The sequence below is a fragment of the Coffea eugenioides genome, chromosome 10 (genome assembly GCF_003713205.1).
Source record: "Coffea eugenioides isolate CCC68of chromosome 10, Ceug_1.0, whole genome shotgun sequence".
Classification (NCBI taxonomy): domain Eukaryota; kingdom Viridiplantae; phylum Streptophyta; class Magnoliopsida; order Gentianales; family Rubiaceae; genus Coffea; species Coffea eugenioides.
Window position 1 is genome coordinate 31,467,778 of NC_040044.1, and position 13,157 is coordinate 31,480,934.

At 33.6% G+C, this 13,157-nt stretch overlaps 1 protein-coding gene across 1 annotated transcript; it reads right to left on the reverse strand.

The window, feature by feature from the left end:
- Nucleotides 1–3,991: 3,991 nt before the first annotated feature.
- On the reverse strand, nt 3,992–6,980 carry LOC113750663 (WAT1-related protein At1g43650-like). Its single transcript, XM_027294616.1, has 7 exons — nt 6,808–6,980; nt 6,630–6,692; nt 6,399–6,515; nt 6,068–6,302; nt 5,785–5,943; nt 4,484–4,635; nt 3,992–4,166 (listed from the first exon to the last, which is right to left on the reverse strand). Exons 1-7 carry the CDS (start codon nt 6,978–6,980, stop codon nt 3,992–3,994), a joined length of 1,074 nt encoding a protein of 357 aa, XP_027150417.1.
- Between the last annotated feature and the right edge of the window lie 6,177 nt (nt 6,981–13,157).

Below are 13,157 nucleotides of genomic sequence, written 5' to 3' on the forward strand. Positions count from 1 at the left end.
ACATGCTTTTTGCACATTGTTACGTATCATCTTTCATTCAGTCAAGACTATATTATTCTTCAGAATTAGAAATGTACTCAGCATCACCAAGTCACATAGATGAAATAGTGTCCAATATATATATAATGAAGCTGCAACAATCAACAGCATTTGTGTTATACGTCCTAGAACGAACATTACTTGTGCACCCTTCACTTCTACACAAGAGTACTCAGAGAGGAGAAATTCATTCCATGGTATCAAGATGTTTGGACGATTGTAGCTTTGCCATCCATCACACTTTTTGCAGAATGCGAACCATCTGAAGGACTTTTCTTCAAGCATTTGATTTTACGTGCCTTTCCAGTATGGTTTGTAATATAATCTTTTCGCTTGACTCAGGTAAATTATAGATGTTAAAAAGGTTATTGTGGTTTAAGATAATAAAATAAACAAAATGGAATAGAATGAAAGAGTAGATAAGGTATGCACTAGTTCCCAATTGGGTACAATAGCAAATGAATTTTGTTTCTTTTTCGTATCTTCTAATAGAATACATTCCATCCAGCAGACCAGATACAAGATTCATCAGACTCCTGTAGTTGTGGAAATTTAGTTTTGTTTATTCAAGTAGGTACACATGACGTATATGTAGATATGTAGCCAGCTATCTATTTTATTTGGACATGCAATAATCTTTCGAAACGTGGCTGATGAATCCTTATCTGGAATTGAAGGTCTTTTTCAATCTATTCATTCCCTTATGGAGGAGTTTAATGTTTGCAATGCAAATTCGTACAGATATATTATTGTTAATTGGTTGTTTCTGTTGAGAACAAGTATTAGCGCATTACTGAATTTCGTTTTGCCGGCTGAGCAATTTGTGTTGGAAAACGTTTTGTGGATTAGTTTCTGCGCAAACCATCCAATTGTTTTGTCCCCTTATTGCCCGTGAAGTATACAGATGAAAGAGGAAAAAAAGAAAAAGAAGCCAGAATATGGTTTCGATAATTGGCAACTTTCAAGCTGTAGAAGGATAATGTGAGGTAGATTTTGAAGTCATGCTTCTGGTGTAAGTCAGTACATCAGATAAATCAATTCATGCAAGATTTTTGGAGTTAATTTCAAAAATAATGTTGTAACCAAAGCTACTTCTCAGCATGATACTTAATTTACTGGTAGGGGTGATTGAAGGCGCGGCTGAAAATTAGATTGAACAGTAGTTTAACAAAATGTTCTTCGAGGTAGTTGGTTGAGGAAAAAATTTCTCCACAAATTTAAAAAATGTGGAACTGGAAAACTTTTCAATCGAAATATAAAGTTAGACATTTTCAACCACAAAATTAGCTGCACTCTATCATATTCTCGTAGGGCAATACGGAAAACCAAGATTGAAGAATGAGTTATGATGTTTACTCCTAATCATAAGGCCTACAGAAGAAATTATAGCTCCATTCTATCCCAATTCAGTCCTGCACTCCTTTCCCTACATTCTTTTTTGGAAATTATAGCTACACATAGTTGATTTTGGCCGTTGTTATTGTTGAATTTCTATCAATAGTTGTCTTAAAGCCAAAAATTTTAAAAACAACTTTTTACTCATTAGGGACTATTACGAAGCATAGGTTAAGAGATGTAATCGAGTCGAGTCGAACTCGAGTATCGCCATACTCGAGCTTGACTCGACATGCAAGAAGGATGTTCGAACTCGAGCGAGTAGTATTATTGGAACTCGAACTCGAGCTTGATGCTTGCTCACAGAACTCGAACTCGACTCGCATGGGTTCGAATCAATGCAAGCCTTATTGAACTCAATCGAGTTCGAGTTAGAAATTTTCATTTTCTTGATAATTTTTGAGCAAAAAGACATTATTGACCTTTAAAAATTTTCAAACGACTTGAAACATTTCGTAAATTCAACAATCGTTTTGGGTATAAGGGTAATTTTAGAATAATAATATATAAAATAATTAAAATTAAAAAACTCGATAAGGCTCGACGAGCTTTCGAGCATTGCTTCTTGATACTCGAACTCGACTTGTTTGACTTATCGAGGCACTCGAACTCGGATTCGAGTCAAGTTTTTGGCTTATCGAGTAACTCGGTTAACTCGAGTTCGAGTCAAATTTTTGACCGGGCTGCTCGCGAGTTTCGATTACAGCCCTTCCAAATTGAATTACTCCAAAAAACTGATTTGGAGAAGGAAAAACAGAACCAAATGCTTTTTCACTTTCTAATCCCCTCAACACTTGCTTTAGTTGCCAATTTCTAATTCTAGATAGATTATGCTTCACCAGAAGACTAGATCCCTACGACCAAAAAGGTCAAAACTGAAATGTTGTTTGCAAAGACAATGGACTACATTAAAATTAGAACACAATTTCAGTGACTTTGCAAGATGAATCTCCTCTTTTAAACACTTTTCTAAATTAATTTCACTCCTGTCACCAAAATTAAGACTTGAAACCCCCCTTAGTGAGTGTCTAAGCACCCGTTAGCCACACCCGGAATGTCATTTTGGACGCATCTATATAGAACACACAGATGTATTTGTTTGTTATTCCCAAATGTTGAAAGTATTCATCGCAAACAAAATTTGCAAGTTTCGCTCCTCTTTTTTCCCGGGGGTTCTGAATTCTGATATCTTTAACGCTATTTAGTAGGGCCTTACATCTTTCTTAGGTGAAACTATTGATCTATATTTTATACTCCACCAAAATGTGATGAACATTATTTCTAAGGCAAGAGACCTATTTATTTCTTTCATAAGGTCAATTGCAATTTCTCCCCTTCCTCTTGATTATTCGCGTTAAGCACTCAACCTCCTAATTGTCTTTTAACTTATGAAATGCCAGCCAAATTATATTAGCCCTAAGGTATTTTAAATCCTTCACTAAAAAAAATGAGAAATTCTAGATACTATATATAGAAAGTACTTCTGATAGTTTAGGAGGTTCGGTACTATTCTCAAATCATTCATTCAGGGGACAAATTGCAATTAACCCTTTCTTCTAATCACACATACTAATTACTTATCCTACCTAACAATACATTCAAGGTTGGTGGATTGATGTACTAATTCGAAAAATATAAAATTATACACTTGGGCAATTGGTACAAGTGGAGAATCATTTAAGAGAAAAATTTTGTTCTAGTACTCATCACTAGCAGTCAGTGACAAATGCCAAACTTTTGCAGGGGAAAGCTATGAATGGTTATGCAGTACAATAACTTTCTTTTTAATATTTAGAAAGAAAAATTTATATATTTATTATTTTTTTTTTGGAAATACTAACATGCACAGAAACCTATGCTCCAAGCTTCAAAGCCAGTCTCAAGTCATGGGACATCCGACAGCATTCAACTGATTACGGTAGAGCAATTGGTGGTGGAATAGCTTTTAGCTTACTTAATTAGCTCCTATCATCGAAAATTGGCTTTAATAATACACTCTTTCATCAAAAGGAAGGAGAAAGAGAAAAAAAAGAAAGTTTATATTAATAAATCACTTAAAGCTAAAAAAGATAATAATACATAATGACTGGAGATAAACTCGAAGGCTAGACTACAAAAAGATGACTTAAGATATTAAAGTAAAGTAGAGATAAAATATTGTGATGTGGAGTTGTGACTGGAGAGTCATAATGCTCTTTACTGGTTTTTTTTTTTCTTCTTCTTTTCTTGGATATTGGATGAGAGTAAACTACAAATTTGCAATACAAGATGACTTTTGGTCCTTTGATCTTGTGCCTGAATAATACAAGGAGTCCTTATTTTCATCAGGGACCAATTAATTTAAGACCACTATATCATGTTACCAATAGTACAAAAATTAAATATTCATTCCTTTTCTTTTTTGGGCAGAATTCATTCAATGATTGACAAAAAAGAAGTCACAAAGATTCTTGAAATGCATCTGTCTGCATTTCTAGTGGAGAATCCATGAATGTGGAGAATTGCCTCAGGCTCAGAGTTCCTGTTTGATTTTAAGTATCACATATATATATATATTTCATCTTTTTTCTTCTCCATCCTCATCACAGGTTGGTGTACAAGTGATGCACTCCAATGCAACCTCTTCTTTAGTCTGATTTGATTTTTCTTCACTTCCATGGATTTCAGTCTCTTTATTCTTGCCCCACAAAAAGCTGTACAGGCCAGCCACTAAAAGAACAGCCCCCAGAACACTGCTCCACAAATAATAAAAAACAGAAATCAGAATCCCACTAATCAATCAGGATAACCAATCACCATAGTCATTCAGATTTTAGGGTACAAGGAATAGGTTGATTAAGTAAAAAAGATGCTTTAAGTATTCTACTTGGAAAAGAAAGGTACAGTTTGTTTACATGTAAATATAAACATACCCGTACATGTGAAAATTTGGTTGTCAAGACGTGACTGCATTTTGATAAATTGTGAAAGGCAGCAACAAGAGATTAAATTTTCGATGTTTTATTTGCACTTTTATATTTGTTGCATAGATATGATAAAAGTACAAAACCTGCCCCAATGAAGCGTCTCCTTAAAAATCATTGCTGAAAAGATTGCTGTTAAAAGGAGTGCTATCGGGCTGAAAATGGATGTAAATACAGGCCCTCTCTTGTCCACTACCCATACTTGCAACCAGTATGACAGCCCGGTGACTACAATGCCCTGCAATTGAAGTTAAGTACTGGTCAGTTTAAAGCCAACATTTTATCTACTGATTTACGTGCAATAGACTGAAAACATTCATCTCCACCCAATAATTAGGTGGTGGTGTCGAATTTTTACACATATCTGATTGAAATAAGGTGACAACACAATGAAAAAAAAAAAGAGATAATAAGAATGCGAATATAAGCTTAATTTTTGTGGTTGCTGTCTTACAGAATCAAATTACATCTCCATGTGTTGTTTGTATGATTTTGGTTGGTGTAGAAGAAATAGGCTCATATCACAAAGAACAGAACTGGAAATGAAATGTGTTCTCTATTTTTAGGAATTTCAAATTTTAATCTTGTCCACGTCCCATTGGGATTCAGCCATCAGTATACAAGAGCAACGGCCACACATTGGGATGACAAAGAATGGCTTGAACTGTCCTTGTCCTAGCCCTATGGCTAGCTAATTTTAGGACATCTCGGCCTGCATCTATGCCCTTCTATAGAAAGAGAGGGAAGAGAAACAGGGAAACGTAACACTAGGCTTGAGAAAGCTTCATTTGTTTGTCTAAAAAACTTTTTACACTAACAAGTTTGAATGCATGACAAATTATCACCGTTCAATTTTGGAACTGTAGTATGCATTCAAGGCGATAAAATTATTTCATTTTGAGGGTGTAGGAGATATTAACGCTTATTTTTAGATTCTTATTACTTAATTTTGAAATGAAATGGTACTTTAAGTAAAGCTTGAAAGAATAACAAATAAAGAAAATTAAGGGACATGATTATGTTTCATAAACTAGCTTTCCAATTGCAGGTCCATCAATCCAGACTAATTAGTTAGTGCAAAACAAGCTGTTTAAAAAGAGTGCTTTAATCATTCTGATGTGATTTCTGGTATGTACTAAAAGTAAGATCATTAGACTTTGATGTTTAAGTGGTTATAGTTTAGTTCAGTTTAGATTTGAAACTAGTGGAATTAGGCTTCTCAAAGAGCAACTATGACACAACTTGCCACCCCAAAAGTGATATTACCATCACAAGGCAAGGATACGATCAATATCCCAATCAAGTTTTTCTCAAGATAAAATGAATATATAAGAAATAAAAGAACAAAAAATGAGCAGATAAGTAAAGAAATAAACAAACAACATACACAATAAGCTACGGAGAAAAGATTAACATCCCATCCAAGTTTCCAGGAGGATATGTTCCGCTCCACAGCTGCGCTATAAGCTGTCGAAATCACGCAGCTGAAACAGCACTGCAATGTTGTTAGCCGAAGTTTTGCTGGATACTGCTTGAGAATTGAAGCCTGGAAAATTTTTTTTTTTTTTGGATATAGTTTTTTGAAAAAGAAGTTTAGAGATGGAATATTAGTCCATGTTTAATGGAAAAATAAAAAAACTTAATTAGGAAGAAAAGTAAAGGCTAAGAACCTGCATAATAAGCCAGATAGCCCATGTTAAGTTTGATCCAAGCATGAGAAGAGAACCTTTTATCCATTCTTCTTTAGTATAGGTTCTTGAAGAATTGTGTGAGGCTTCTTTGCCATGTTCTGAATACAAAGCAGGACCTTTGTAGAAAGTGATTACCATGGCCCCTGAAAGACAAATAACTGCGCCTAACACTTTGGCCATCCCATGCCATTGAGTAATACTTAGGCTTTCAATCCTGTTTACCATTACCAAAACTATGATTTTAATGCTTTTTTTTCTTCAGTTAAATTTATAGTAATATTAATTTTGGTAATTAAAGCTGGGATGATACCTTAAACAGACAGCCATGATGAAGACCATGATTGGTATATTATTGGTCATGGCCGTAGCAAAAGTTGCTGAGGTGTAATTCATTCCAGCATAGTAAAGATTTAAACATAACGTTACCCTGATATTTGTCCCATGGAGAACGAAAAAAAAAATTATGTTAGGAGTCAAATTATTCGTTTTTATTTACATAAGTGAAAAAAAATTGCATCAAGATAATGAAACAATTACATACCCACATAATGACACAAGAAACAGCTTGCAGAGTACATTGAGTGATAGTGGATGAGACTTTTGGCTGCACAAAATAAAGAAAGGAAAAATTTGAGTTAATCCATCAACTTTGGTCGATCGAGGAAAATATAAATTTGAATTAAAAAATTGTAAAATTTTCCAGTGCTTTTTCCCCCTACCTTTCAAAGAAAATTGCGAAGGGAGCCAAGGCAAGTGTGGCTAATGCTTGTCTATAGGCAACAAATATTGAAGGTTTCATGCCTTCAGCTATTGCTGCTTTAGAGAAGAGGGACATGCCTGTGTAGATGAATTGTATAATCACCATGACAATACAAGGCTTATGTTTTTCCATGACTGCTAGGAAGTATTGCAATGCCATCATGTTGCCTTCTTAGCTGCTATCTCCAAATATAGTGATGCCGGTGAAGGGAAATGGAAGAGGACACACCAATTTATAGACCAATTCAGGAATTATTTTTCTTGCATGGATGGATACATTTTCAAAAGCCAATTGCATGAGCACTTTTTTCTAGCCCCATGTAAGCCACGTCGAGGGTCTGCGGTATGATGGACAATAGTGACATGATACCTTATAGCTTTTCATTATTTTATTTGAATGAATATGTTAGGTCTTTTAGCGATTAATAAAATCAAGAATTCTACGTCATATATACTTATACTGGATTATTGTTTGGAATACTAATCTGTTTTACGTTCTTAATTTAATTTACTATTGTCTCTTGCTTATTGTTATGAGTATTTATTGGCACTTGGATATGCCATTAATCCTCGTATTTATAATTGTATTCCTCCACATGTTTTATCTCCTGACTACAGGCTGCATGTACATCTTTGAACACTTGTGTAGGGACATAGAAACTTGTACATTATTTGGTGGAAAAACTTTAGAATATTTCAATTTTCTAAGGAAAAATTTTTACATTTCATAAATATATTTTCAATCACTTTTCTACCTCACATATGTTAAATCATTATAACGTATTTTTTCATATAAAAATTTAAAAAAATAGCAAGCCAAGCGGCCCCTTAGCCTTTGTACTATATATGTGCATAAAATGAAATTCTACATAGGTCAAGAGAAATTTGAGATATTTCTTACTGTCTTTTTTATGATGAAATAAATGCAAAATATGTACGTACTTCACCTTATTAAAAAGGCAAGACATAGAAACTTGTTAGAAAATGAAAAGACAAGAATTATCACGAACCTGCCATATATATATATATTTACAATTTATGTGCTTTTATCTGTTAAAGCAAGTTATGAGGACTTAACTGATTTGTTAAATTTGATTGTGGTTCAAAGTTCATTGTAGTGCTTGTGTTTATAGCAGTTAAATCAAATTCAGATTGTGTTATCAAGATAGCATCAAAAAATTAAGGGTAAATTATATATGACCACTATGGATTCACATATTGCTATATGATCTATCTAATATTTCAAAATATCCACATCACCCCCTTATAGTTTCATGTAAAGTGAAAATTTGACAAAAATAAACTCCGTAGAGTCATAAAGTTGAAATATTGCTCTTAAACACTAAATAGAACAATAGCCATTGCTTTTTTCTTTGTACAAAAGCATAACAGAATTATGTGCATAAATGCAAAAACTATGATGAGTAAAGCGAATATTGAGGCAAATTGATAGGGTGTAAATTGTAGTTCATTTCTAGGTAAAAGTTACTAGATAACCATGTTATTTGAGTTTTATCTTGAGTAGAAACTACTTAATTTTGCTCTTATATTGTTCTAATTGGTGAAAAGCTCAATTAGAGAGAAAAATGACTAAAAATGTGGCGTGAAGAAACAATGAAAAAGGAAAAAGTCAAGAGGAACAGGTTTGGCAGGATTGACATGCTTTAGTATTTTGGCAATAACGTAAGTTACACAAATTGGATTGAGATGATTCTTGATTAAATTTGAAGCTAAGAGAATACTCTACAACTTTTGTGAAGATATCAAAGTTCAGTTCTCAATTTTTCATAGTCAAAAATCCAAATTACTGAAGTATAGTTGCACGGCAATGCTCTTACAACTAGGTTTCCGTATTTTAGACATATCTTAGCTTCTAGACTTTCAAATGACTTGATTCTTATAGCGTTGGAAAACTTATTCAAAGGGCTATACCTTTTGTGTTTTGAGAAAGAACTGATTCGGCCTCATTGATGGTGTTTTTGGGCTTCAAAGAGGATCTGCACGCGAACCTGTACCGATCCGCTGACGGATCTAAGACCGGTGCCGGACATTGCAAACGACTTCGTGCCAGACATCTCCAGATTCTTTGGTATTTTAAGCTCAGCCTAATAACATGCACCGGACATTAGGCTGGTCTTCATTGGATAAATGTGCGAAAACGCAATTTTTCGAGTCCAATAGAGCCTATTCCTATCCTGTTTAGGATATATCTTCAAGAAATCATAAATAGAAGTTCTTTAGGTCTTTTTTGGGTGAAAAACATTAGTCTAGCCTAGTTTTAACATCTTTTCATAGTTTATTCTTGAGAGATCAAGATCACATGGAGGCGGATCAAGGAGCGCTCAAGGAGAAGATTGGAGCAAGCCATTGAGAAGTTTTCTTACTCTTTCTCTTATCTTTATAGCAATTCTATGAATTTGTGATTTTAATTTCTTAATCATGTTAAACTAAGTTGTTGCTAGGGTTATGGTTTTTATGAAGGAATTTGATTAATTTTCCTAGTTTAATTTCTTGCATTTTACTATAATTTATCTATCTTGATTTTAATTACATGTTTGTGATTGGCCATCGTAGACATGCTTTTAGGGTTTGTGTTGAACTGAGAAGGAATATACAATCTTGCACTAGATAGATAAACATATTTAGTCTAATTACGAGAGTAGGTTAGGATTTGTATGACGCACTTAGGCCTGTCAACGGGTCGGGTCTAGACCCGGATCCGGACCGGATCCGTGAAATTATTGCGGGTATGGGTAGGGATTTAATTCCGTTTTCCGGATCCGGATCCGGATCCGTTTTGTCAAACAAAAAAACGGGTCGGATACGGAATATAGTATTCCGGCCCGTATTAGACCCGGATCCGGATATAAATGAATTAATAATTTTAAATATATTTATTTATCAATATAATTTGATTAGAGTGATGTATTTTAATAAAGTTAATTTGATTTCTTTTCTTATTTGGTTTTTTCTTTGCATTAGTTAAAAATTAGTTTACAAATATATTTTTTTTTCATTTTTATTAGAAATTATAAATTTTGCTAAATTTGTTCGGGTAGACCCGGATCCGGATCCGGGACCCGCCGGATCCGGATCCGGAACATAGAATAAAAGACCCGTCGAGTAAACGGGTCGGGTCCGGGTCCGGCATAGTAATTCGGGTTCGGGTCCGGAATAATGAATTCCGGCCCGGACCCGGCCCGTTGACAGCCCTAGACGCACTTATATCAACAAAGTTTTAAAAGCTTTAATTGAATACTTGCGATCTCGAGAGAGAAATAAGATTTAATTAGGCATACTTTAGATGTATCAAGAGATAATCTAAAATGCAAGTGTGTTCATGGTTTGGTAGGAAATTAACTAGATAATTGACTCAAATTCTGGATTAAAACCTGAAACCCTAGACTCGTGTTTATTATTTTCTCACCACTACTGTATTTGAATTGATTATTCCTTTATTGCTTAGTTAGAAAATAAAACTCTTGAATTTGAATTTTGTTATTTTTCAGAATAATTAAAGTAGAAAATTAACTCGTCCCTATGGGTTCGATCCTAGAATACTCCAGGTAAATTATTACTACGATCGACCTGTGCGCTTGCAAGAAATTTTTTATCACAAATCATAGAAATATTAAGTGAATTTTATGATTCCATCATATGTATTTTTGAAGCTCATTTAGTTCAATCACCATAACTGTTGGTACTTTCATTCATTTTTTACATTACATAAAATCATAGGGAGTTATATGGATATTTTAAAACCTTAAGAGTCATACGGTATTATGAGAAACCACGAGGGAGTTCTATATAATTTACCCATAAATTAATTCATTATACTTAGAAAACCCGTTTTCATTTCTGAACATAAATTTTCTCAAGCTCATATATCCAAATATTAATTTTACCTTCTCATAGTTGCATGCCTCAGCTAAATCAACATGCTGTCAAGAAAAGGATGAGAAAGACCTTATCCTAATATATACGCTGGTCATGACCTATGTTTTCAGAACCGGACCGGATAGCGACTCGGCCGAGGTCAGGGGTCAGGGGTCAATGGGTTCGACCGGGGGTCGAACCGGATGACGTCATAAATAAAAATTATTTAAAAATTAAAATATTATATATATAATATCTAATAATATATTGATATTAATATAGGTATATTCATATATATTTGATATTTCAAATATATTTAACAAGAAAATACAAAGAAATTAGAACAATCAAGTAGCAATTTATATTATTTAATAAATATTAACAAGTTTAGAATTAAAATTATGAATTTAATTGAAAAATAACATCAAATTTTAGGACAATATTTATAAAATATCAAATATTTGAGGTATATCAATAAGTTTTAACAATTTAGGGGGTCAAAACATAATATTAAAAAGTTTGAATTTTTTTTAAAAAAAATTACTGTTGAACCGGAAAAACCGGTTTTTGCCCGGTCAAACCCGATTTTTGACCGAATTTTTAAATTTTCAGTTTTTTAATATGACTCGGACCAGCTACCTGACCGGTTCCCGGTTCCCGGTTCGACCGGCCGGTCCGGTCCGAGTTTCAAAACAGAGGTCATGACTCATGAATACTTAAACCTTAGTTATAATTGACATCACGACTAGTTCAATGCTGTTGCCTTCACCAAACCAAATGTGTCAAATCAATCGACCTGGGGTGGCGGGTCATCTTTTATAGACCATATCTCTTTTGGACACAATAATCTCTAGTAAAGTTTTCGTAGTGGACACGATTGGACTTAGCAAAAAAGCCGGTATATTACGTGGGTTGTGATACAATGCCATTGAAATTCGTTGAGTAGATTAGCACTTACAGGCGTGCTCCATGCCTCCATATTAGAAAAAGGGCTACAGATATCCCTAAATCAGGTTTTGCTCTTTGACTTTTTTTTTTCTTTGCAACTTTTTACCTTCACTAATGGATTCAACCCTTTATGCACAGCTCGTCTTTCCATGTTAAGGAAATGGGCGAAAAGTTAAAAATGAAAAAAAAAAAGAAGTAACAGGACTTGTCCCTGCACAAAAATGAAAAAGATCTTTGAAAGTAGTATTAATAGATAATTTTAATTTGAGATTTGAATTAGAATAGAGTCAAAAAATGGAAAGCATAGTAAGAATTAGGGTTATCACATTCAATCCCTACTGAATTGGCGACCGAATTTAAGAATTTGGATTAGGTAATTTGGCGGATGCACTGATCGCATGATGCACAGTACATGTGTAAAATTTTAAATAGGTATGAAATCTGTAAGGAGTTTTTCCAATACAGCGCGCATTGATTTCGAATTCAAATACAAACATCAATGGATAAGTTGTATCATACATTACTAATTACAATTAGTTCATTTTTTTTCCTACACAATTAATATCATAAGTTTAAACTAGTAAGTAGGAACCAATCAAGCATATATATTTAGTTATAACCATATAATAAACATTGATTTGTTGATTAATGAACTGTAAGCTTATCATTATCTCATTTAAGGGATTAAAAGTTCTATTAACGTGTAATTGAGGAGAAAGAAGGACTAAAGCTGAAAATTTATGTTATTTGGTGGTAGAAATTGGAAATAAAAATTCAACTAAGTGATATTAAGAACTTAGGGTCCCAATTAAATTGAATTCAACAGGAAGATTTTTTCCATTTTTTATAGTAAAGGAGAATGATTTTATTAATCATGAAACCAAATTTGTAGCAAGTGCTGATTTGTTGTTGAAAACAGTTTGTACTGTTTTTGCACTCAATTTCAGATCAAAAGGATAGATTATATATAATCCCTTGTGATTTTATATAATGTTAGATAACCCCTCTAAGGTTTTAAAATAGTCATATAACCCCTATGTGGGTTTATGTAAAGTGAAAAATAGACGGAATGCATAATCAATCATGGCTATTAGACCGCACTTGCTCTAAAAGTGCATATGATAAAATCATAATATCTACTTAACCCTCACATGGTTTGTATAAATATTCATTTTACCCCCTATGATTTTATATTTATCCATGTAATCTCATTGTTGACTTTACCAAATAACTCCTGAAATTTTATTAATCAAATCAATAGACTTGCTATGCATAAATGCTTTATGAAGATACAGGTCCATTCAACGGAAGAATTTTCTATTCTCGAATCTCCAAGAATGGCATACGTGATTCAATTGAAAACTTATCTAGCTCATTGAAGTACAGAATATACGTTCTTGTGGGGTGCTTCATTGAATTCTCTAGTGGCATATTCTCAACTACCTTTATACCCTTTTTTTCCTATCCAATAATCAGCAAAACCCAA